The sequence below is a fragment of the Typha angustifolia genome, chromosome 11 (assembly GCF_048772165.1).
Source record: "Typha angustifolia cultivar Huaian chromosome 11, ASM4877216v1, whole genome shotgun sequence".
Taxonomy (NCBI): Eukaryota; Viridiplantae; Streptophyta; class Magnoliopsida; order Poales; family Typhaceae; genus Typha; species Typha angustifolia.
The window spans coordinates 579,922-606,885 of record NC_133249.1 but is presented as its reverse complement, the minus strand read 5'-3'; the positions used below and the strand labels follow the sequence as shown (position 1 = coordinate 606,885).

Genomic DNA, 26,964 nt, shown 5'->3' with positions numbered 1-26,964 from the left:
TTCAACCTGCGTATACCCAGGCCTCCCTCCCGCTTAGGCATTGTCACCTTTTCCCAGCTAACCAGGTGCATTCCTCGGCTACTACCTTTGCCCCATAGAAAAGCTCTCGCCACCTTGTTGATCGACTCCAGTACCGTCTCTGGCACCCATGAACAGCTTATTGGCTTGCACTTATATACAAACATACATACATAAATGGGGGGGAATTTATACCTGTCCAAAGTTAAAACAATGGTGTTGTCTGTTTGTTTTGAGTTTAGGATCCTTGAGCTGGGTATAGACTAACGGAAAGCAGAGGCAAAGCATGATAAGAATGAATAGCTAGCTAGCACACTATACACTATCTATCATGCTAATGAATGTAGCCTTAATTGGTGAAGGCCTAGGAGAACTCTTCTCGCAGGTCAATGCCTTCTAACAATTTTAGAGACTATACAAATTTCTTTTTGTCACCAGAGACTTAGTGGCGTGGCGCTTGAGTTTTTGGTCGCCTTCCTCTTGGTCACCGTCGTTCTCTCCTTCTTTCTTCTTGGAGAGGGAGAGGGAGAGGGAGAGGGAGAGGGAGAGGGAGAGGGAGAGGCTACTACTACTCACCACCATCCTCAAAATAATTACCCTCGCTGCTCTTCGAATCTTTTGTCATTGTCGTCGTGAACTGGCTCGACAAGGTCACGCCCGCTCGTCGGCGAGATAGAGACGATAACAGAACCATTGATTTAGTGTCTGCGGAGTGCGATACGAACCACGCGTTGTTCGAGCGAGGAGAGTAGCAAAAATATAGAACTTTGATGGTGGAGGAGAGCAGATGCAGATTGCCGATTTGATGTAAATTTTGAGTTACGAAGCATTAATGATATTTTTGATCAACTTTAAATTGGACATCAAATTAAGCTGCTCTCTCTTTTGGTCAAATGTCTTGCAATCTAATTCTAGCCAGTCAAGTATGTGACTATAATCGTCTAGTATCAAATATGATTATATTTACCATAATTTAGACGATTCTGGTAAAATTTTAACATTATGATGATACTTATTATAGATGATTATAGTGGATTTTCACCATATATTCTATGGGAGCAAATTGAAATGTAAATTATATTGAGATCCACGCAGCAGATCATTCAGGATCTCAAATAAAGAACTTTTGACAAAGGAACAGTAAGAAGTTTGAGGCACTCTAGGAAATCACAAAGTAACTTCGCTTGAGGCTTGGATTTGGAATAGCAAGGAATCCAACCTCGGAGAAAAAAGAAGCACCATTGAAGAGTTAAAAACAAAAAGCTCCTATATATTATATATGATGCAGCCTTATGTTTTACTTTTGTTCTTTTGTTTTTGGTTTAGAAAAAACCAACGTAATTTGATCAACTATATGCACCATCCTTCAGATGTTGAATGAAAAGTGATCAATGTGGAAATCTTTGGCTAGTTGTAATGATTCTAATGCATATATGATCCAAAAGGAAAATAACAAAAATCTGATGAAAGTTTCAAGGGAGACATGGGAATCCAATTTCTTGGCAACCCAGGGATACTATCACAGTAACAGTCAAAGAGGCAAAACCACCTAGTCAAGGAAAATACATGCATCTGAAAATGATGTTCCAACGTCCTTCAGATCCATGTATTGATAAGCTAAGCGGTAATTAGAAAAGGAGCATCTCTCTCTGATCATTCCAAGAAAAGCATTTCATCCAAAGGGAAGAAAAAAAATGATAGATCTGGAAATGAATAACATCAACAAAAAAAAAAAAAAAAATCAGTCTTAGCTGCGTTGCAGTTTACTGTATTGGGTGCTGTGTGTCCCACAAGCAAGGTCATCAGGGGTATAACTCAAGCTTTTGCTTGTAAACTGCCTACTAATTCCTTGAAAAGCGTGGAGATACTATTGATTTGTACAGAATACTTCAGACTTATAATTGCATATGTACTTAGCATGCATAGAATACAATGTAAGCCAAAAAAATAAGTTTGCTTATGATACATTGGTAGTACTGAAATACTGAGAATACATACGCACACCTTTCAGCACTCTCAATGGCTGACTCCAGAAATTTGGAAGGCTTTATTGGTGCTCCAGATTATACTCCAGCTGGTGTCCGTGTCTATTTTCATGTTAATAGCTATATTTGAATGTTCTTCTACAGCATGAGCATTATGTTTCGCACTTTCCATAAATGAAAAACTAAATAATTCTGTCAGGGATAATGCAACATACAGTTCATGATGCCTCCCAGACCTTGTAGTCTTTTCCTTCAGCAGCTGGAACCCATTTTCTGGGGCCACTTGGTGGTTCGTAATATCCTGGTCCAATTTTTACAGCTATTTTCTCATCAATCTCAGCTGCATATACATCTCTCTCTGCCTTGGTTATCTTGATCTGAGCAATGCAATAAACAACCAGAAGTCCATTTGGAAAGAAGTGGGAATTGCAGACAATAAGAGGACATTTGAAAATAATATGCTAAATTTTATGATGGTAAGGCTACAACAAGCAACTTATATTGTCTTGAAGTAAAAGTAGTAAATGAATTTATCTAAAAGATTAGTTCTTTCTGACAGATTATAAGGATCGTGCTAATTGAGTTGTTTTTAGCTATTAGATATATTTTACCTAAACTTAATATCTTTTCCACAGTTGTTTTATCGGCCATTCTTATCTTCAACAATGGTACCCTGATCTCAAATTGATTAATCCTCGTAGGTGCAGCATAAACTCTACTAGACATAACTACATGAGTGATGCATCTTGAATGATTTAAAGTAATTCTGTTCAATTTATTCTCCTTAGTACATCTCCCAAATTCAATAATCTGTTGTAGTACCTTCTTTCATGGACAATCATCCATCCCAACATTCTGTCCCCAAATGTATTTTGCAACTTACCGCACATTCCAAACTAAACCAGTTTTACAGCCATTTTATACAGCTTCCCCTCAAATTCCATGGTAGATGACTACAGACAACCGCACCTAAAACTTGACTTCTGCCACCCGCTTTATTCAAGTTCCATCATGTAAGCTTCTCAACTTCCAGAACCCAAATTTCATTCCCATCAACTTCGAGGCCACTGTATGACTCAATTTCCTCATTTCATCTGTATCTAGTGGAAGGGTTTGCTCCAAACCAAATTTATCATGTCTTCTATTAATAATACTAAGTTAGTCTGATCTTTACTTTCTTAAGGAACCTTATGGACAAAATCACTTCATATTACTGCACTACATGGTCTCTGCTGGACATATCCAAAGTACAGATCATCTAAATCCCTTCGCACATAACTTCCATTTGTTTCCATTGATTTCAGAATAATCAAGGACATTTGACATGATTAGGATGGGGGGCCAAAAAAAATCTAGACAGTTTATTTGGGTGGTGCATCCATACCGTACTCCTGCAGTGAATCTTATGTTGATGTCTGAGAGAAATTAATCTAGAAATCTCCTGTTGATAGTGAGAGAAGATGTGGTCGAAGAAAACTGCTGGAGTGCCAGGATGGGTCAGGATGTAAGCATATCCTTGCATCTCCTTACCAGGTGGAAATCTCCAGTGACCCTGAAGAATTATTAGGTAAGCATTAGCACACTTTTTAGGTCAATGAAAAATATCTTCTATAATAGATTTTTTTAAAATATTTTTGCGTTGCAGGGCTAATTCAAAAGACTGAGAAATAATAAGAGAGAAATAAAATCAACAAGCTACATATGATATATATTAGAGAAGGAAATTCATCTTTTGAACAATCATTGATTTGTGAAGGTTCAGAAATGCATCTTTCAAAAGAATATGTTCTAAGCATGTTATCGAGGATGGATAGTTAACTGTTCCTTTTAATATTATCAAGTCTGCATATAACATGTTAATGAAAAAAAACCTGATTATTAAAAATCTAATCAAGCTGCATAAGGTGCCTCAGTGTCTGACCTCAATAATTTCTAACTGTGATAGCAAAAATTTGGCCATTCACAAAAAAAGGATTTATGACTTTAATTAAAGAGAATATTTTCAGAAGAGGCATATTTCGTTAGGACAACCTCAAGAAAATGTTGTTTCAAATGTGCATTGTCATAACATGTAAAAGTGTTACCTTTTAGATAGCCAGAGAAGAAAAATGTTGGTACCTGAGTGGAACCAGTGTCATGATTTTCAATAAATGTAACAGCACGTGACGGCCACCAACCGACAACTCCAGGTGGTTTTCCCTTTTGGTCAGATAACCGCCAATATTCACATTTGTCCAAAGCCTACAAGAAAGATAAACCAAATACTTACAATTGATATAAACAAAAAAAAACTGGCCCAGTCAGCAGGTCCTAGGTTTCAAATGGTTCAATCACGGAGATTAAGGGTAGAGAGCCTTAAAATCTTACTGATCAAGACCCTTTATAATTGATATTAATGCGTTTAATTGATGAATGAAAACAGTAACAGTAATTGTCTAATACTCAGGAAATCATCATTCTGAACTCCATCGCTGAAGTTTATTATTGTCAGCAATCAATCCTTAAGTTAGTTGTGTAATAGTGGAGAACTATAGTCATGCTTCTGAAATTCTAAGGTAGCTTTTAGCTGCATAAAGTTATTCTAAATTTGCCATTTAATTTGCTGATATAAAGTTGGAAAATGATGAGACAATAAGATCAAGTTCTACGCAAACAAATCAAAGAATAGTTGCAAATAAACAGCATTTTGCAGTCACAACAATTATGTGCTATACATGAGTCAATGAATGATGCCAAATATTAAAGACTGATCAAGGTCCAAGGCTTTTAACTTTTAGTTTTTAAGTATTGTTAGTCAAATGGGAACTTAAATAAACTAATCTACCATACTGCTACCTTTTTTTTTTTCTTGGAGGAGACAAATTTCTACCTTTACACCTTTCAAGTTTTCAACATGCATACCCAACAGGATAAATATTAAATCAAAAGCAATTTTATGCACTGGTTCTGTTACCAACATCATCAATTAGTTAATGCTTAATACTGAGCTTGAAAAGGGGTAATCAAAATCTTACCGTGTGAAGTATTCCTTTAGTAGTGACATCAAAAGCACCAGCAGTCCCACTTGTAGCATTTATCCAATCAATGATTCTTTGCCTGTGGGCATCTTGATTGTGGTCCATTTCACCATATGTATAACTGAGAGAGTCCCAATACTCCCCTACCGCAAAGTAGGGTTCACTTGCTTCCAGGTAGTCTTTGACATAACCACCCCAAAACCCACGAACAAAATCTAATCTCCACCCATCATATCCAACTTCTTTTCTGAAAGGAAAAAATGTCTAATAAACAGGATGAGCAAATTTTTAGGATTAAGGCATAGAGTCTGATTAGGCTCCCAACGTGTATGCTGTAAACCATATGTTAAGATACTACAGAAAAGTATTGAGTAATCAAAACTCCAAAGAAATAATTACTTTCTTGTCTCACTAACATTGACCAGAACACAGAACAGCATAATAATCGATAAAGTTGAGGTAGACCACATGGTTATCATTTACTTTATTTTCCAAATCCACACCTAATTCATTTCTACTTCCAATTCAGACATCATAAATTCAAGATCCATTTTCCTTAAAATCATGAATCATCAAAGCATACTGAGCCAGCTAATTTTCATCGTCCTAAACATGGGAAAAGGATAACAAGACTTATAAGAAGAATATAACTCAGAGACATCAAACCAACAGTTGTAGCTGCCGAAACATCATCTAAATACAAATAATGATGTTCCAATATGTAGATTTATGCTGCATTCTTAACTAGATATTATATTATTCTGCTCATACTTAAAACAAGTGGCACGATCCAAGGTAAGATAATTCAGTAAAGCAGCATTATCCCTTATGAGATTTCCTTTTATCACCATCTTAACATAACTTTTTCCTGGATAACTTGTCTACCCAGGTTCTAATATTTTCACTTTTGGGGGAAAATAACACCAATAAGAGAGTTAATTATCAAATAAGCACATGCTAATAGATATGGCCCATGAAAAGATGTCAGTCTAACAAAAGCATGAGTCATCATGAAAAAATTGTAAATAAAGCTATCAGTTTTTGTACTCGTTATTGGCTTTCCACAACCAACTCATATTATGCTGGTTTAAGATGACATAATTCTTATCAGTAGAATAAGTTTGTAAGTTTGCATCATCAATTCAATTAAATTTTGTATCATGAGCTACCAAACGAGAAAGATTATTTCCAGTAACAAAAGCAATAGCAAATTCATAGTTCAGCTTGACTACAGAAAACAAGTAGCAGAAGAATTTTCGGCAGTTGCTGATAAGCTAACTTGTGAACCTGAGGCACGACCATACATGACAGATATATCACATGTAAAGGGATGACAATTACTTAAAGCAGTAGGTGTTATAGTGAAACTGATTGCAAAAGAGGGTAAATGGGCCGCATTAAGATAGCCAATAAGATTTATAAGAGAGACACTAGACCTCAACCACTGTAGCCACTCTTTTATGTCCTTCCTTACAAAATCTTGTGAGTGGTCAATGTTTGGTGCAGCATGGAAATTATCTCCACTGCTCTTGTTGCCCCTTCCCTACATAGAAGAATATAAAAGAGATGTAACCCACTGAAAGTATAAAAATGGCACAGGAGCATCTTCTATCAAAGAAAATTAGATGTCCAGAATCCGGATATCAGATAAATAATAGAAAGCTTAACTGAGCTAGTGTATGAATAAGATATAAAATCAACATGTTTTTGCACTTTTATGTTATAATTGTTAACGTGACCAATAGTTCTGATAGTATATCTTATACAAAGGATATAACTACATAAAATTACATGATACAGAAAAAAGCAAACTACTTAAGAAAGGCAAGTTAAAACTATACAAAGTTATGCATAATTGCATATATAGGATACAGCAATACATAGGCAATGGAAATTAATAATGGCATTTACTAGAGTTATTCATTTGAAACTGGTGAAATATGATTATGCTTTGAGAAAAAGGCTGCGGCCAGAACTTAATGGATAGTAATAACTAATAACTAATAAGGCATATAAATAATAAAAAGAAGAAGAATGGGATTGAGAAAGGTCAGAGGAAAGAGCTGAAGGAGGTAAATCCAGAGATAACTCTTCATTATAATCCATTGTCCAAAGTTTCAAAAGATCCTTAATGCTTGTCCAAATTATATTGGCTTTTGCTATGAAACTCCTATTCATTTCCTTTGTGATGAGATCTTCACAAGTAGAGCACAAGAAAAGCTACTGTCAGCAAGACAAATCCTACCTGGAAATGTGGATCATCAGCCACAATAGCTCGGTCATCCCAATTCAGTCGGCCACCAAATATGTTCCATATGCCATTTTGATTCTTGAAGTGTGCACATCGATGATTCAAAACAGCATCACCAAGAACCTTAATACCAACTTCGTGGAACTTCTTCACAAGTTCCCTCAATTCTTCCATGCTTCCATATCTGATGTATTTCAAAATATGGTGTCAATAATGGTGGACAGAGATATGGATAATAAAAAATTCTGAGAATTGGAAATAGAAACTTGCATATCTCAGGATTCCCGTAGCAACTTGAATTTCAATATGAAAATTGAAAGCACGTGTGAAACAGAACTTAACTAATATATAGCAACTCAAAGAAAATGATAGCATAACATCTCCTACTTGGTCTTTAAAACCTTGATGATATAAGGGGTACTCACATGACTACCTCCATATAGATTAGATATCCTAGTGCATAAATTACATTCATTAAACACAGTCAATGAGAAAAAACCAAAAGAATTGCACCTGGAATTCAAATTATATAAATCCTTTGGCATGTAATCTTCAGGTGATACAGATTCAGTATGCAGTGCCATACAACAGTAAAACCAAGTGTAACTACCACTATTTAAAAAAGGAGCTCCTAGTGCATTAATTATATCCGTAAACACTGTCAATGAGAAAACATCAAAAGAAAAGCACCTGGAATTCAAATTATATAAATCCTTTGGCATGTAACCTTCAGGTGATACAGATTCAGTAGGCGGTGGCAACCATAAAATGGTAAAACCAAGTGATGCTAACTCCTTGGCCTTTGCACCAAGCTCAAGATACCATCTTCCAGATTTATGTGATTCCCAATTAAATCCTTGGCAAACTATTTCATGACCAGAGCCAGTCCCTGACGATATTTGTATAGTTGGCTTCAATAGCTCAGCAGTAGAAACTGGTTCCTCCACAAAACTTGGAGCAGCGCTTCTGAAGATTCTATAAGCTTCTGCAGCCAACTTTTCAATTTCTTGTAGGATGTTCTCTTGTGCTTCTTTATTTTTTGCTACACTACCTTGTTCAGAGGATATATCAGTTACTAAGTTTCTTATTTCGTTAATGACTTCGTCAGTATATGAAATATTATCGACAAATTTTTTTGCCTCCTCAGTACTAAAAGACTCTTCAGGTAAGGCTAATTTTGTTTTAGGATCAATTGCCTCAGAAGGTTCATTTGTTGGTAAGACTGTCACAGCCTGCTCCTGGCCATTTTCCTTGTCTTGAGGCAGCTTGTTTTGGATTTGATCGGTGCTAATTGGGATGGAAGAGCTATTCGCACTTGTCAGAGGGACATAGAAATCAGTTCCCATATTATTCAACCATGTATACTCGTTGAGCTTGAGCACAAAAAGTAGACCTGAAATCTGTTTATCCAATGTGAACAATCCCTGACTGCCAAATCCATCTGCTTTTGGCTGCAATAAAATGAACTCATAGTGAGCAATAATTTAAAAAGGTCGCATAATCTTCCCAGTTACTACATCCTCAGGCAGAAAAAACTGAGGGCACATAATAGGTCATCACCTCAAGTAGTGGAAATCCACCATCAGATGCCAGAAGATATATATTGCAAAAGAAAGAAGATTTATCTTAGATAAAGCATGAGACAAACATTACTATATAACAGATATCTTTTCTTTTTCTTTTAATTTGTAACATGGAATTAGAAAATTACATAAATTTTCTTCTTTCATACCTCTAACAGAGTTCGAAGAGCTTTGTTTCGAAAAATCTTGGTCCCTGGTGGATGTGGAGTGGATGGGATTTCCCATGTTTTACTGTCATCCTTACAAACACCCCAATGAACAATTACTTGACCAGGTATATCCGTGTCGAATTGCACAAGCTTTTTATCTAGCTCATTGCTTTCCCTCACAGTGACGGTCATAACATGCTGAACAAACTCTTCTTTTAAGATAGAGTATTCTTCATAAAACCCAGAAATCTGCCGGTTCTGTTTAGCATCTCCTTCTTGACCAACAGTCTCCTGGGGAGCAGAACCAGATCCTTCTGCCTTCAATAGTAGGCTAGATATCTGCTCAAAAGCCCCTGAAGAAATACCACATTAATTATCTTCTTTAATAAACTGATCTGCTGTAAATAGTTGAAGCAACATAATAAAGTTGATGTCTTTCATATAGAAAGAAGAAACAAAGAAAAATTAAACCTGTAGCATAATATAGTCCAGAGAAAGATAATTGTTAAGTTAATAGTGGACAGCATCACAGAACCTAGCGGATCCAATTTACATGTGATCACCTGTTCTAAAGATAGCAAACCTAATGACTAGAATTTCACCTAATAGTTTCAGTTGAGGAACATGGATTATACATTGGAATTCACATCTAAAAATAATTTTGACTCTAGTTTTGCTTAACCATAACTCTCATTCTCACAATAGCATGTCTTGCCTACTTCTACCACTTTCAATTCACACATGGTTCTCTATGAGACTTTCATACAGGCTTTGGAAAACAAACCTTTGAGCACTAGAATGGTAAATTCAGTTCTGATTAAATATTTCTTAAAATCATATATTCTCTTAAGACCTAAATCTCATACTTCAATTTCTCACTGACATTTCAAAAGAAAATTAACTAATACATCTCATTTGCACAAGAGTTTATTCATATTAACTACATTTAGGGATTCGCTAAGACGCTAACCACATTTTAGAAATCCTTAATTTTATTTTGAGTATAAACTTTCTAATGACCTAAAGTAACCTTTCATCTAAGCATTCAAAATAAACAAAAAGTATAGATAAATTATATTAATAAAACAAAAAATTGTGTACAGGCAAGAATACAATCTCGTAGAAAATATTTCAACCTGGCCAGATGCTGAAACCTTGAGTTTCACCTATGGAGTTTTCATTTTCAAGAGAATCTCTCAAAGATATTCTGAAATCCCTCCCCTTGTGTTGAAACCATGCTCCTGTTTTCTCTTCCTAACAAATTAGAAATTAAGTTTCAGATAAGAATCCCAAAGTAGCAATTATGTGATGTTAGATCAACTATTTAACAATTAAAAGAAGATAGAACATTAGCAGCTGTCCAAATTAATATGGACTTCATGATTGCAACTAATAAAGATCAAATATTGGTAAGGCTCGAATGATGTGCTTATACCTTTAGGACAAAATTTATAGCTGCAATTGAAGTGTTGCTATCCAAATTAATATGGACTTCATGATTTATCTGCCCTTTTGAAACAGATGAAGATGTCTTCAAGGGCGTTTCTACTGCATAGTCCTGAGAGTAGTCACAATTACAATAACAAGAAAAGTTAACCAAATCCAAATAAGAGGAGAAAGTAGATATGTATTCAACAGCACTAGAGAACAAAAAATAAAAATTAGAGGAAAGACTACCTTGATTGGATAAGATCCTGGAGGCCTCATTTCTGAAGGAGGTTGGTCCCATTCGCTGCATATACAAACTAAAAGTGACAAACGTAACAAGTCAAGAGAAACAACTGTTAAACACAAAAGTCCTGACTCCTAAACTTGATTATACTGCCTTTTCTTGCTAACAATACATTGTTTCTTCTATTTTTTTGAAAAATATGCTATGTATTTAATTTCATGATTGAGGTATGTTCCTTTCTTTCATTAAAAAAAATTCCTGAACTTCAATTCAGAATTAGTAAAGCAAGTCAACAACCGTTTAGTTTGGATGGAATATGTGTGCTATTTTGGAATAAGCTCCCTTTATACCAAAAAATTCATGCTAAATGTGGGACAAGGTTTTAGAATAGGAAAATAGAATAAACCCTCTTACTCTGGATATCTTTATTTCTAGTTATAATTGGGATCAAAATTTTGGAATAACTCACCCATTTATTCCAAAATGCAAATAACCAATTTATCCTCTTCAATACTAGGCTCACCACAATGTAATGTGACCATAACATACATAGTAATATTTAGAATATATTTGTAGTGAAGAATATTTTAATATGGAATATCCATTTGTGATGCTAATTTTGATGGTTTTTATATTGCGTAAATTATGAATTAAGTTAATTTATTTTTTAGCCAATAATAGTAAAATTAATCATGATAAGATAACATAACAGTTGTCAAACAAATTTACAATTTAAATTTAATTTTAAACCTGTTTCCTACCATTTCAAAAAAATAAAAATAATATATATCTATTTATAAAAAATGTAATAAGATCAATTTGACCAATTTTATCTCTTATTTCAACTATGACAAGCAAACAACAACTTATTCCATTTTTTATATTTCAACATTTATCATTCTTTTTGCAACCAAACACTGAGTTAAAAATAGAATAAAGATTTTCTTTTCCGAAATAAATCCTCATTTTATGCAAATCTAATCTATTCTTATTTCGCATCCAAACGGGGACGTACGAATGTATAAAGTTGTGTACATCCAAAAGATAAAGGAGAGAATCTATTATTTCAAAAGTAATTTAAAAAAGACTCTTCTTTCCTTTCAATCTTCTAGATGAAAATAAGATGCCTTTTCCTTTTCTTTTCTTATCGACCACTAAGAAAAGAAGACTTTAAAAAACCAGATCAGTATTACCTCCCAAGATCATCACAATACGTAACTCCCCAGTGCAAAACCCACTTTCCTTCCATGTTACAACCAATCACCAACCGCCATTTCGATCCGTCCTTCTCCGCCGGGTCCAATCTCACCGATACCTTTCCCTCCACCTACCGTTCTCACCATTGCCACACCATCAAAAGAATTAATTTAAACTCGATCAAATCTTCAAAGAGACAAAAAAACATACCGTCTTGGTCCGCTTGAGAGGAAACGTCTCCGAGTAGGTGACCTCGGTCCCCTCGGTGTCGGCGAGGGATGGGCTCTGAGCCACTCCAGCCTTAACGATCGGTCCGATTCGAAGGGAGTCCGTCCGTCCCAATACCCTCGAGATCGAGAAGACGGGTTTCGAGCAACATCGGATCGATCGAGTGAGATTGGATCGTGTCCTCAGCTCTCGAGTAGAGAGCCTAGGATTTTCTATCGGAGGAGTATGGTGGAGCACCGGCTTCCACCGCGCTATCGACATCGTTATGGGAGAAGAAGAAGAAGAAGGGAAAGAAAAAGTAAATAAAAACGAGGATATTCTGGCGTCTTAATACGTGGAGTAGATTTAAAGAGCACAGCAAATAGCAAATTATCTCGTGAGGCTTTGCTACTTATTAGTGTACACTAATGCTAATCAAGCTAGTTAGCGAATGCCACGTGGCTAAGAGGAGAGAGAGAGAGAAAAAAGACAAGTGGCAGCTCCTTAGGGCTGTCTCTGCTGTTGGTCGTCCAGATGATGGACAAATCTTTGGCAAGTACTGCCGCATAGTTGATCGGCTTCTCTTAAAGGGACCCAACACGCTGTATGCTGTTCGCCACATTACAGGTGACGTGATTTACCTGAAGATATAGAACTTTCCTTTCGTCGCACGATCACGACTACAAATTCTTTCCTACACGCATTTTTTTTTTTTTTTGATCCGAGAAATGTGGCGGATTCTGGATCCGCTGGAATTCTTCGTGCACTCCAACCACTCCGAATTCGCCACGTGCTAAAGAAAGCAAGAATTAGGGAAATTAGTTAGGTTTTGCACTAAACTAGGACATTAACCAATCTACGGATACGGTTGCCCGAGGATTGAAAGGCTGACATGCATAATAACTTTGCTCTGCCTGGTCCACAGAGGAGACTAATGGGAGGGCCATCTCCTTTTTTTGATCCTATTTTTATGTCACTATTCGAACACGATCTATGAACAATGAATCCTACTGACAAAGTTACTTATTGCACTAATCGTGACATTAGATATTCCTTCACGTAAGTTTTTGATGGCTTCTTTCAAGAGGCAGGAACATTGTCCCCCCCCCCCCACAATGTCTTTTTCGCTTAAAAGCTAATGGTTCTTGACTGATGACTAATTGCTTAAAAGCAATTGGATCTCTTGCTTAATTTGTTATTGCGAACTATAGCAATCATTTAATGAATAGATAACTATGTCATGGTTCAACAAATAGCTATGGCAAGTTGACAAGATACAGTATATGATAAGAATTAAGATATACAATGATAATTTTATGGATAGGGCTGGCTGAGGGCAGAGATGACGATAAGCTTGAAGGTCTGTATAATTATTTATAAGTGATGTATATAATGTGCATGAACACATACAAATAAAAGAGTCGAGAATATCATCATCAAGAATCTGACATTTGGACTGATGTATGTATTTAAGGTGGACTAGTAGCTGAAAGAGAAGGGTATCAAAAGTCAGCATCATCATCAAGACAGTCCCATGGCAAGGCATTAGTGACCCCTTGGTTGGCAGAGTAGCTGAGAAACCCTCGTCCTATTCCTTGGTTCAACTCACTCGAATCCACAACCTGTGGGCCATCATATGAAAGATGTTGTAAGAAGTATGATTACTTACGAAATGAGAGAGAGCCTTACCATTTATTATCAGTAGTAGTTATAATCAAACAGTTGTGGAGAAGAGATCGGAAGCAACCTGTGGATGTTGTTCCAGAGGTGGAGAACCAGCTTGAGGAAGTATACAAGTGACATAACATCAACGTTTATATCTCGGTCTACACCAGCAAACCACTTAAACAAGCCAGTTCTGGAATTAACCTGCAGCTTATACTCTTGATGACCAATTCTGTTCCTCTTGATTTGGTTTACAAGCTAAGATACAAGATGTTTGAAATCACATGAATCTCAGATCATCAAAGCTCCATTTGACATTAGAATAAACTCGCAGGCAGTAAAATAAAGAATGACATTGTCTGATCTTGCAACAAGGTCTAGCAAAATAGGTTAAGGATCATATCTAAATTAATTTTCACAAGTTTGATCATTATGAGTAATAATAACAAATTCTTCAAGCTTTCATACACCTTTGAACAGATGATTACTTGAATACATTCTTCAACATATTATACTCCTATGCCGCACTGTGAACCATACTTCACGAACTGCTGGATCTGCAGTAAAGTATTTTTAAGGAGAGAAATGCATGATTTTCTAAGACCTCTTGTTCATCTGGCGCCAACTTCATCATACTTCATTATATTGCTTCACATAGTATCTGTTTCCAGGTTCACCGAAACCCAGACGGAGCTGCCTGTGGACCAGCCCCAGCTCCTCTTCTCATGGCTTTTGACTGGGCCAGCATCTCATCATAGTTCTGGTAGAAATTTTAGTTAGAAGAAACCACACAAGATAATAACCCTTGTTAGACTATCATGCAAAAATTACCCTTTTCTCAAATGCAGCATCTCGCGCGTCTATGATCTTATCAGCTATCCCATATGCAATGGCTTCTTGTGCTTGGAAATACTTTGGGCGTTGGACATCTTTGGCAATCTCTTCCTTAGGCTTACCAATTCCTTTAGCTAAAAGTTCGATGTAGTAGTCAGTGTTTGCATCTAGCTCTTTTGCCTGGATTGAATAATAGAAGACAAAATGTCAGTGAGAAGATAGATTGGTCAACAGGTAGGTATGTGTGGCAATGACCTTGATCCACATATCAATCACTGCTCCACTAGATTTGTTGACTTTAGGCAGGTATAGTTTGGCTGCAATGGAGCAACACATAATATAAGAAACCCAGTATACAAGTATGCAATCATCAATGTCAAGAGTCACATACTGGAGGCATTTGGTTGCAGAGCACGGAAACCCTTGGCACCCAGTGACAAGAGCATTGCCGCCTGACCATATGCCATGCCGCAATTAACTGTGTATACTTTGGATTTGCAGTACTGTTGGAAAAACAAATGATGCACTGTCAGTTAGTCATTACATACTTCAATGTTTACACTTAATTTTTGAGAGAAAAGATACATTCTACTGTTGTCCAGTGATTAGAAACAGATGCAACAAAATTGTCATCCAGCAATCACTAGGGAGGTGCAACTCATCAAGTTGATCTAATGTATGTCGAACATCCTGTAGGGTTACCACTAGTGGGAAAGTGGAAAGTACTTCTTCACATCAATCATTAGAAACTTACAAAATGTTCTTTCTTGCCAAGAAAATAAAGTGCCTTTCATTTATGCTGCAGATGAATTGAGGATACAGTAAAAACTATCAATCAGCACCAACCATACATAAGGCTGCAAGATGTCCATATTCATTTACCTCATTTACTGACAACGACATACAGAAACTTACATCAATCCTATACATCATGTTGCAATGGTTGCACAAGCCAGCCTACTAGAAAATAGAAACAGCATCACAGATATTACCCAGTTTTTACAAGAGAATGTAGAACTTGGATGTTATATGGAATAATGGAACACAAATCAACAAGAAATTGCACTTTCGTAACACTACCAATATAGAGAAGTTTCATGTGTAATAAAATTAGAAGAGGGGTTTAGATGAACAGCATGCATAACTTCTTAACAACCAAGGATGTTGAACAAATGATGGTTGAATAATTTGAATCCTATCATAAAAGATACATGAACTTACAGCTATCATATCAGCAATGGCATATGCTTCAGTTTCAGATCCAACAGTCTCCATCTTTTCGTTCTAGAGGATGACATGAACCATGACACCAACAATCAGTACATATATAGAAAGATAGTGTTAAAAGTTGTAGCAAACAAGGAATATTCAGAAAGATTAACATTCCCCAAGGAATGGATGAAGCACATCTTTCAGTATAAACAGCTAAAACCAGCATTCACCTGAGTCCCAGGTGAATTTATATACAGGTATATAGGTTTGGAGGGGTTATCATAGTCTAACCACATAAACTGGGCAACAAGAAGCTCAGTCACTGCTGGAACAATCTGCAATAAAATGAGACAGGCATATAGATCAAACTATAAATAAATGGTACTATATATATATATATATAAATAATAATGCTGATGAACTTTTATACATATAGAATTTAGTCTTACAGGCATTCCAAGGTAGACGATTCGAGCATCTAACAGCAGAGAAGGTAAATCTGGAGGAGCAGTTCGTGGTCTTCCATATCCTCGAGCTCCTCCACGGTACATGCTCACACTCATACTATACTTTGAGAAACCATCCTTCATGCCTGTTAGGCTGTACATTCCACCATTGTCCAGGTAATTTTTAGCAGACGAAACACTTTCCTGAAGTCATAGACAAAATCACGACATCAATTCCTTTTGCATTGTGCAAACATTAAGATAAATCAGTCATAACTGTTGAATATTTACGAACCTCTGTAACTTTCTCAGCTTGACGCCTTACAGGGTTGTCTTCTGTCATAAACATGTTCATCTGTGAAGCACTAAGTCCATAAAGGTGTCTGGGAGCTGTACTGTAATTTTCCATCACTGCCAAAGAAAATTGTATGATGTTTACAATAAATAAAAAGGGCAATAAGTTTGGACAGCAGGTAGATGTAAAGAACCGGAATGCTATTACAAAGCAACTAATCCACAAAAGGAAATTTAAAATGCATGCATGAAACAATTATCACAAGAAATCCCTCGAAATATTACATTTTCTTGATTGGCAATCTTCCTTAAAGCAATGGATTTGCTAAAACAGTTTTTCAGATGGGTCCCACTATTACCATCATTACCAAGGTTTTCCTTTTCCCAAATTATCCTCTTTCAAGGCTAAGAAGCTCATCAAAGAAGATCTTAATAGTAACCTCTTAACCACGCATATGTTCCTCCAGGTTAAAATGAATTAAGTCAAGTAGAGGCATGCTGTTGTGAAATCTAGCAAGGAAAATTCGCAACAATTAAAATTCCTAACTCTACTTTAAGAGAAGTAGCCACAAGAAATAAGACAAGGTTTGCACTTATGAGAACTTCATGATCTTCTTCTCCTTCTCCATATTACAAATTCTTACATTTCATGAAGATTGGGATCTTACAGTTACCCAGTGGTGCAATCTGAAAAGCTAAAGTATTGAGAGGCTTACAGGCTTCAATGTCCCTGCTCATTCCAGCTGATTTGAATTATTATTACTTATTAGTTAGATCCACAAAGATTCCTTTAAAAATGATATGACTAGATATACTATGTTTGTCTGCTAGAGCATAAACTAGTCTTAACAGTGATGTTAGCAAAGAGAGCAGTATCAATCAATACTTCAAAAATATTACTGAAAAAACAACAAAGAAGAGAGAAGTAAACAAGAGTTTGGCTTCACAAGCCATATTTAGGCATAATGAGTGAGAGGATGTAATCATTCTTGTTACTTAATGATCACTTAATCTTTCATGCAAATGTTGGAAAGCAACAAACTTAAAAGATCCTTTATTATCTTGAGAAAAAAAATAGTTCTGAAAGTATTCTTCTTTCTCCTCCATTCAAAGTTAAGAATTCAAAATGGACTCGATTTCTAATGTTAGGATGGTACCAAATCCTTCAATTACAATCAACAAAAGTAACAGACTCAATAATGGCTGCAGAAAAACTTCAAAGCCAAAAATTTTAGAATTCATAGCCAACAAACAGCCATTATCATGAATCGCAACCCTAGAAACGATGAAAAAAAAAACCCAAAATTCCATCTTTTTTCGTTCCTCTCAAGGCCCAACAAAATCAGATTTCCAAACGACAGCGAACCTATTCCTAATTAATCGAACACAAATAATCAAAAAATAGTTAAATTACTAGTGACAATATAACATGGTTATAGATGGACGGATCACTCACATCCGTCTTTGAGATTTTCCTCCCGAAACTGCTTCGGTATGTGGTCGTAGCTGTTGGAAGCCTGCGATGCGCATCTCCAACTCGGTCTTCGTCTCGAAGTAGTCGGCGAAGGATTTGCCGCAGCCGGGAGTAACAGCTTAGAGGATGGAAGCAAGGAGGTACTGGATGATGAGAGTTTGTCTAGGGAAGAAGAGGAAGCGAGGGAGGCGAAAGAGAACGAGGGGCAAGAGAGCGAGAGCGCCATGGGAGTTTCCACTCAGAACCGGAAGGAAAAGGTAGGAGGTTGAAGAAGAGAGAAGATACCGAACCGAAACAGGGATATCAACTCGCCGCCTAGTGTTGCGCGTGCGAGAGATTAGCTTCTATCAATCTTACCTGGGATTAATTTCACAAGAGCCCTCTCCTTTTCTAGAAAATCTCTTTTAGTGTTGCACATAGGGGAAAATACCTTTTATAAAATATATAAGAAAGTTAAGGGGCCATTCGTAAGTACACCAAAGAGAAGAAAGTAAAACCTTGCTAATAAGTGGGTTCAACTGCAAAATGGTTCTCGTTTCGAAATTGGATGGTTCGGAGCTTTGGCACGTGTGATCAGTTCGCCTTCTCATCCTCTTCTATAGCAGCACCGTCTTCTTCCTCGCGACTAAAACCTTTGGCTACTCTCTCTCTCTCTCTCTCTCTCTCTCTCTCTCTCTCTACAGTGAGCAATCTCGATAGATGTTGTCGATCTGCTTCTCCTTGGGACGCTCACTCCCTGTGTGGAGATGGAATGCTGGCAAATCTCGAATTGCTCTTAGTCCCATGCTAAGAATCCGCCTCGCTTCTTCGCGAACTCCAATGTCTGCGAACGGTGACTCGGGTCCGGTACGATCCCCACTTCTTCGCATTCCAGCAATTGTAAAGGTTGTATTCTCGATTCTTTCACTTCTGACTCTATTTCTCTTCTCTGCCAGCTCGATTACGATTCTTCGACGGAGCTTTTGGGCTTTGATGTGGATACGCACTCAAGGTATAGCTTCCGTATCCTTGTCACTAAGTGATTTCCCCTATCCTTCTGTTCCTTTTTTTTTTTCCTTTTTTGAATTTTTGTAGTAGAGGAGTTGGAACGGAAGACAAATTAGAAAGCAACTATTCTTGGATGTTTCTAAGATTAGAGTGATTGGAAAGCTTGACTTTAAGTTTGTTTTAGTCTAGAAAAAAGCTGCTAAGGAGTTAAAATGATTTGATTTTCCGGAATGTATTTATTCATGAAATATGTTTGTAGGATGATCTCAGTATGAATATTACTTTTGGTCGAGAGTACATTAATGTTGCCTGCATTCTATATCTTTTTTTTTTCCTCCTAGCAATCCAAGTCCTGCCGCGACAAATTTGAGATCATGGTTTGGTCCAAATGGTCAATACATCAGAGAGCTTCCGTGCCCAAGCTGCAGAGGCAGAGGTTATACACCTTGTACAGAGTGCGGAATTGAGAGATCAAGATCGGACTGCTCTCAGTGCAATGGGAAGGTGCGAATATGAGTGTGTTAATTGATGTTAAGATATGATGCACTGTAAAGTTACTTAACTCTGAAAATGTTTTTCTCTTAATTACACCATTAGATGTGGTGAATGGTTCATTTCCTTTAGATGACTAATGCCGTGCTTATTTAGAAAATGTGTTAAGTTTGATCTAATACCTTCACTGGTCTGAAAAGTTTTACTTTTTAACTAGAAGACTTTTGATAATGATTATCCAAGAACATACCTTCTCTGCAGTTGAAATCTCATGTTGTTCTTTTACTGCACATGACATAACAACATAATGATGGCTAGTAAGCTTATGAATATAGATTGTGACCATTCACTAAGGATTTAGATAATCTTTGGTATTGGTTACCAAACATCAGTTATTATTGTCACATGTAATATCTATTCTTGATGCTCTCTATTTAAAACCATGATACTTTACATATACTCTTTGTATACTACTTGTCATTTCTACCTAGTTGGATTCATTAACCAATTGAAATCTTTTACTGCTTATAAAATCCCAATGTTGTGTCTAAATATGATAAACTTGAGTATATTAACTTGATTATCAGTGACTGCAGGGCATTAGAACTTGTCGGCAATGTTTAGGGGATTGTGTAATATGGGAAGAATCAATTGATGAACGGCCATGGGAGAAAGCTCGATCTAGGTATTTGTCTTTCTAAAATCTAAACTTCTAATTTTCTAAATGCATGCTGTGACGGAGCTTACTCTGCCTTTATGTCCAGTTTGTACTTTGTACATCTTAACTAACTAATGTATAATGGGTTGACCTTTCAAAGCCCAAGAACATCTCATGTTGCTACTATTTTTGCAGGTCTCCTCTAAAAGTGAAGGAAGATGATGAAGTTGACAAGCTAGATATAAAGGTTGACATTTCTAGAAGATCAAAGCGTATCTACCAATCCCCATCTCCTGAAGTTAGCTTAAAGATTAGCAGATCACTGAGAGTAAGTTTCTCTTTCTTGTATTACCAAATACTCATATCTTCAATATCAGTGGAAGCATTTAGAATTACGTTCCATTTGTATTCAGGATGACACCATCAATTAGATGTCCTTCCACAGCTATGGCACAGTTGCTTTGAATTCAATAGAATCACTAACAATTAACCAGCCTTTACTTTCCTGGCTGGATTTTATGTACTGTGTTATGATTCTTCAAAGTTTGAGAATGTCTATGACTTCCTATCAACTATCTCTATGATTTCTCACTTTGTGTTAACTTTTTTATCACTAATTCATTGTCTCCTTTATCCTAATCCTGAACCTGAAAATTGTCTTTTAGCATCTGATACTGTTACATATCCATGTATAGAATCTGATATCAGCAAAGGTTGGGAAAAATATTGTTTTAGATTCACCATGATCCTATGCTTCAGACATGTTTTTGTGTCTTGTTGTTGTCCCAATCAACTAATCTGCTGAAATGTTTTTAAGCTAATACTTCTTCAGTTTGTACTTGCATTCCAAATTCTTCCCAATAATTTTTAGGTTCTTATTAGTTTTGTTGGCATTCTCTAATATGATAATATCATTTGTTTGTATGTTTGTACAAGTGATCGCTAATTTCACTTCACATTTGAGTTGGATGTTGACAATCAAGTCAGTTTCTCTCTAACACATATACATGCACAGATGCAGACACTACATTACACAATGACAGACAGGCATGGCCTATATGTGACTATACATCTTATATATATTTCTCAACGTGAAGGATAAAATAGGTCCTTTTTCTAATGATATTAAAGCAGGACTTATGTTGACCAATAATTGAAATTGTTGCTTATTGCCTTTAGATAGTTTAATAATTGCAGAGTCTCAATGCTAAAACAGGATTGTTTAGCAAGCATATGAAGATTATACATCGTGACCCAAAGTTACATGCTCAAAGGGTAGCTGCAATTAAGGTAACAATCTAAGAACTTTGTGAAGCTTGTTTTCTCTTATTTCAATAAATGGTTCTGTACTGAGTACCATATATATGTTCTTAATTTACGTGTCCTTTTTTGTCTTAAAGAAAGCAAAAGGCACTGCTGAAGCAAGAAAGCAAGCTTCTGAAGCTCTGAAAGCCTTTTTCCGTAATCCAGAGAATCGTCTGAAGAGAAGCATAGCAATGAAAGGTCCCTCCCTCAATCACAGACACAAAGAAGATTTGTGGTTCCTTACCAATTGCTTATATTTGACCCAATCATGTGTTCTTGATTTTGTTCTCCATCAACATAGTCCGTACTCTGTAGTGGCTTCAACCATTGATGGTTTTGGGTCTGATATCATGTAACCTATAATGGGAGAGTGAGAAGGAAAAGTTAGCGGACTTTCTTCTTATCTTGATAGTTATGCTCCTGAATTAGTTAGCTACACCTTACATGTTTGTTTAGTTTCAAATGTATTCAAGATACATTTGACTACGGAAACAATGTGTTTTAAAATGGAGTAAGGTTGGACAGTGAATTTTAAGTGAAATAAAAGAGAAAAGTAGGGTGATAACAGTTCGTCTGGAACCAGCTCTCAATTTGCATAATACTATAATAGTAGAAGATATCAACAATACTATCCCTCTTGAAGTTTACTTTTGAATGTTGGTATTCTTTACCGAGAAGCTCCACAATGCCTTGCAGGGGTAAAATTTTACTGCAGCAACTGTGGGCAAGAAGGGCACAGAAGACATTATTGCCCAACCCTTAGGCAAACTGCAGGTGTGATGCAGTTCAAATGTCATTTATGTGGTGAAAGAGGGCACAATCGTCGGACCTGTGGTAAGTTGACAGTGGAGGGAAAAACAAAGAAGAATCAAATGAAGATCCGCCATTGTAGTCTATGCGGACAAAGTGGGCATAACCGTCGCACATGTTCGAATTCAACCCAGCTAGGAGGAGGCAGTGCAGACTCTCACCAAATCCAGCTGATACCTGGTAGCATAGGAACTTATGTATGTAGTTTGTGCTCTGCAAAGGGGCATAATAGACGAACATGTCCTACAAAAAATGCTAACTGAGACAGATGAGTACTGGGAATTTATCCAGTTTCAAAAGGTTTTTCCCAAGAGGGACATGTCCTAGCTTCAGAACAGGAAATCATTTTTCCAAAGAATATTGAATGTCTTAAGGTTTGGTTTGGTTCTCTCTCTCTCTCTCTCCCTCTCTCACTGTGCCTTGCATGTTTATTTCTTCTGACATTCATCATGTGTTCCACCTGGAAATATTGTTTACACATTTATTTAAACACTATAACATCTTCATTCAGTCAAATGCAAACATATTTGATAGCTCCTGGAATCTCTTCTTCATTCGCTTGATAGTAAAAGATTGACTTGGGATGCACTTTGCTCAACCATATTCTAACTAGAGAGTGTCCCTTGTGAAATTGTTCTTAGACAGAAATATGATAATGCATTATGAAGTATGCAAGATCTCATTTACTACGTTTTAAAGTTTAATTAGATCATGCATTTATATCAATAGAAAGATTTATGTAGAACTGCCATGCCTTCACAAAATTTACCTCCTTGATATTAGAAAGAAACCTTTTGTGCTGCAATGTATTCCTTAATGAAAATATCTTGCTGTTATCCATTTAACAAAGGACCAATTATCACCATTGTTTAACAAATAATATTTTGATTACATATGTATACATGCATATAGAGTAGACAATCTGTTACATCTGAGTGCTTTTCTTGTCCACATTCAACATATTCAAGGGCCACTGATTTGTGATTTGCCTGATCAATGAACTCATAAACTATTGATAAGGTTGTAAAGGATCCACAAATGAGGAAAACTGGAAAGAATGGAACTTATCTATAAATGAATATAAAAGCTTTAAGATGATCAAATTGCATTTGCCGCATAAGGCTGATTACGTAGACTACATGATAAGAGAGGGAACTTTGTAACAGCAAAGATGTACCTTCTTCTGGAATATCCTCAGATGTTAGTATGCAAGGAATGACACCCATGAACTGACATGTGTGAGGTTCCATAAGATACTGATGCTACATACAAGCGTATGGACAATTCCTTCAGAAGGTATCTCCTTGGATTCAAATCTCCAGAAACTTCTCTCTGAGCTAACAAAATGGATTCTTGAACACGAAACAAGAATAAGATATCTTGGGCAAGTAAATAGGCGATTGCAGTGGATACATATGATACAGAACAGAGAATGAACTTATTACTACTGCAGAGTGGACATGCTCACAATACCATTCCATAGCAACTGTTCTCTGCTGTCATAGTAGGAATCACTCTCCTGCAGTTTAATGTTCTGAGCACTATGTCCAGTTGATGAACAAACATATGGCACACAAGGAATTCCTTCATAAGAGATGCAGCCTTCTTCAACAACAGATCCTAGATGCGCTCTCTGATCATTTATGTTCTCGTGCTCTTCACTATCAGCTGCAGCAGAGTTCCTCTCCACAAGTTGCCTGAACATTGTTGACTTCAGTAGGAGGCTGAGTGCAGTAGGGGAGGACTTGATGCTGAAGCCACTGCCAGAGAGCTGATGAGGTACGAATTCCTGTTTACACGGTGAGATAATTCCATCCAGGAGCAATGGGTTGCGGTTCAAGAGTGTTTCGTGTTCAGTGGTTGGAAAGTTGTCAGTAAGGGCTTGCACGACTTGATATTCAGCATTGGCATGATGATCTTGGATGCTATTTGTGACAGTGGAAGCACCTGGTTTTAGCCATCTTATGTATGTGCTTAAATCAAAATTTGTCACAGCATTTATCCCTCTGTATTCAATTGCTGCAATGTCATAAGCATGGGCAGCCTCCTCTTGGGTGCCTGCAATAATTGTGTTAGCTCATTTTATCTCATTTGAGATCATTAAGTAGGGAAATTTGGGGCTTTTGTTTGTTTAACTACTTACTGTAAGTCCCAAGATATAGGTACTTATTCCCAAAAACTCTGCCAATCCTTGCTTCCCACCTTCCATTATGATGATGCCTGCAACTTATGCAAATTCAGTATTATGCCTTTTATTGGGTTATTTGGTGGACGTTTATTGAAGAACTTGTACCTTGCAACTCCCCGGTACTTTGACACGCCTCTTGAGAAGCCACTGCTTTTCCTGTCATAGAAAAGAAATAATTTACAAGCACTAAGGTGGTGATTTCTTATATGAAGGATCTCAAGCATTCTTAAATAAAATGAAGGTCTCAATACCTCCTCAATGATGCAAGGTACTCTTCTTTTGTAAGACTCTGCATTATTTGTAGTTCCTTTTCGTATTCAGATACCTGATATGATTTCCAGTCATTTATAAGTTAAGTTAATATGCCAATTTTCATTATACACAAGCTTAATGCTCTCCTATACTCTGCAATGCAGGGACTTATTTTCTTCACGTATCTCTGTGCATATTCAAGTGGATGAGTATCACGCTTTGCGATAAGCTGGCATGTAGGTGACAGGTGGTTTTTCAACTTTTCGAGTAATTGAACATATTCTGATCTTCATTCGGATTTCAAATGATTTTTTTTTCAAGTAACAAGAGTAATCATGCATGAAATTTTTGTGCTGGTTTGTCCTACTTTCACAGGATGAACAGCTTTTATATATATTATAGTTGACAAAAACAAAGCTAAAGTAAGCAATTATTTTATCATCCTCCTGGAGAGTGCAAAGGTGAATTTCTTTTTGCATTTTAAGTGAACAAATGACTCATAATTTGCTTGATACTTGATGGATTAATATACAGAAGTTGATCTCCTAAGGGTGAAATAATTCTCTAGTTGATTTATGCTGCCCATTGGTACAACAGAAAATAACTCAGTCAAAATTGAACTGCTTCACGTGCCTGGTTAGTGTGGACAAAGAATAAATCCTTATCTCTAGTGGTGTAGGTTTTATCTCATAAAGTATTGTAATCTAAATTGGATCTTTCAGATAATGATAAGATGAAATCGATAGAAGAACTGTTAGAGTGGATTTTCTCTGATACATACCGGGAAGTTTGTGTTTGTGGTGGGTCCCCAGTACTTGAGTGCAGCAAGGTCATATGCTCTTGCTGCTGCTTCTTCCTCATCATATGCTCCCAGATAAACTGCTCAATTGACGGGCAAATTTGACATTGGTTAATTCAATCCTATGTACCCTATAGGCCCAAGTAGACAAACAAGATATAAGACATTAAGGTGATGCCTTGTTTTCCCTTCTTCCTCTGTGTTTCATTCCAGGAGCTTTTGTCCCAGAGATGCGCTTCAAAGCGTCCTGTCCATCGATGCCTGTTAAATAACTGCTGTTGTCAACTCTTGCAGCATAATGATGAAACAATAAATACAAAGATATAATAAAACATTTCACCCATGAAATTTGGTATGTTGCTTGAACAGTATAGCTCATTATGGATGATTTCATGGATAACCTTCCCTATCTTGTCTAGCATCTTCGGTGAGAGCAATTAAGTGGTTACAAGTTCCCGACGACTAGTGTATGAATTATGTGTGATTGTCTAGTACTCTAGTGCCTGGTTTTCCACAGTTCATTAGTTTGATTTCCCATGCAGGTAACTCTGATGTTGGAAGAATAAATCAAAAAGTTTCATCTGCTGATTTTTTTACCGGTGTGTTTTCTCTACATATCTGAGTAATTTTATTTCTTGAGATGAGGATTACTTGATGAGGAAAACCTTTTATACCGTACAATTACTTATGTGAGATGAAAGATGCATAATTTTTCTTACTTGCTAACTCCACGGAATCTTGAACTCCGTTTAGTGGTGCTGCCAGCAGAAGATTGATCAATGACCTCCGCATTGATATTCTTAACTGTGGCTGGCAAAGGTGGCTCCCTCCGCCTCCTCTTGATGCATTTGATGGCCCTGATGCCATCTGATGGGTTCTTTGGGACACTGCGAGGTCGCCTTCCATTGCTATTAAACTCATTCTTCACTAACATCATGTCCATTTTCTTTTCTCCTAAACTTGCTTCTGTGTTGCTGGAAGAAAGATGCTGCATAGGCTAAGAGACAGTATAAGGTATACACACAATCATGTGTTTATATAGTTGTAAGTATCTCGTTGTAATATTATTTCTGAAAGGATTAGACGATGATACCAGGGCCATTTCAAGCCAAAAATCATTTGTCCTAACTGTGCTCTCCAATTATCTACATTTTTGTTTCCTCTAATACTGCCATGGACATCCAGTAGCCAGCTGGGGAAGCAGGATGGATTTTTCACTTTGAACAAAAGATGATTAATAATGTATGTAAGGAATACTTATCCATACTTCTAACCTAAGATTTGCCTATAAAACGAGTCAACAGAATGCTACTATGAACAAACAGTGAACTGATTTCCCCTGTACACGAGTAAGCTGCAGAATTATTTATTTCAGATTGTAGCATGCAGACAGGATGTTTGATGTTTGGATTGTTGCAGATAATGCAGTATCTTTTTAAATTAGTAATGGGTATGGATCCTGGTTGAAC

At 36.7% G+C, this 26,964-nt stretch overlaps 4 protein-coding genes across 4 annotated transcripts; 1 reads left to right on the top strand and 3 right to left on the bottom strand.

Annotated features, from left to right (window-relative positions):
* Positions 1-1,913: 1,913 nt before the first annotated feature.
* On the bottom strand, positions 1,914-12,470 carry LOC140769692 (alpha-amylase 3, chloroplastic). Its single transcript, XM_073110512.1, has 13 exons — positions 12,083-12,470; positions 11,869-12,002; positions 10,681-10,735; positions 10,439-10,561; positions 10,140-10,257; positions 9,004-9,356; positions 7,962-8,722; positions 7,266-7,455; positions 6,457-6,563; positions 5,018-5,267; positions 4,122-4,244; positions 3,388-3,555; positions 1,914-2,380 (listed from the first exon to the last, which is right to left on the bottom strand). Exons 1-13 carry the CDS (start codon positions 12,359-12,361, stop codon positions 2,222-2,224), a joined length of 2,820 nt encoding a protein of 939 aa, XP_072966613.1. The 5' UTR covers positions 12,362-12,470; the 3' UTR covers positions 1,914-2,221.
* Positions 12,471-14,122: 1,652 nt separating this feature from the next.
* Positions 14,123-18,338, bottom strand: LOC140771199 (ATP-dependent Clp protease proteolytic subunit-related protein 1, chloroplastic). The gene is made up of 9 exons (XM_073112644.1): positions 17,987-18,338; positions 16,532-16,647; positions 16,240-16,440; positions 16,021-16,125; positions 15,800-15,862; positions 14,970-15,081; positions 14,834-14,895; positions 14,576-14,758; positions 14,123-14,504 (listed from the first exon to the last, which is right to left on the bottom strand). The coding sequence occupies exons 1-9, from the start codon at positions 18,228-18,230 to the stop codon at positions 14,418-14,420; spliced, it is 1,173 nt and encodes a 390-aa protein (XP_072968745.1). The 5' UTR covers positions 18,231-18,338; the 3' UTR covers positions 14,123-14,417.
* A 233-nt stretch (positions 18,339-18,571) lies between these two features.
* Positions 18,572-22,614, top strand: LOC140769931 (uncharacterized). The gene is made up of 8 exons (XM_073110843.1): positions 18,572-18,850; positions 18,940-18,995; positions 19,333-19,495; positions 20,080-20,168; positions 20,337-20,469; positions 21,339-21,431; positions 21,542-21,644; positions 22,143-22,614. The coding sequence occupies exons 1-8, from the start codon at positions 18,704-18,706 to the stop codon at positions 22,517-22,519; spliced, it is 1,161 nt and encodes a 386-aa protein (XP_072966944.1). The 5' UTR covers positions 18,572-18,703; the 3' UTR covers positions 22,520-22,614.
* Positions 22,615-22,766: 152 nt separating this feature from the next.
* Positions 22,767-24,789, bottom strand: LOC140769752 (AP2-like ethylene-responsive transcription factor At1g16060). Its single transcript, XM_073110612.1, has 4 exons — positions 24,770-24,789; positions 24,550-24,600; positions 24,400-24,476; positions 22,767-24,314 (listed from the first exon to the last, which is right to left on the bottom strand). The coding sequence occupies exons 1-4, from the start codon at positions 24,787-24,789 to the stop codon at positions 23,701-23,703; spliced, it is 762 nt and encodes a 253-aa protein (XP_072966713.1). The 3' UTR covers positions 22,767-23,700.
* Positions 24,790-26,964: the final 2,175 nt, after the last annotated feature.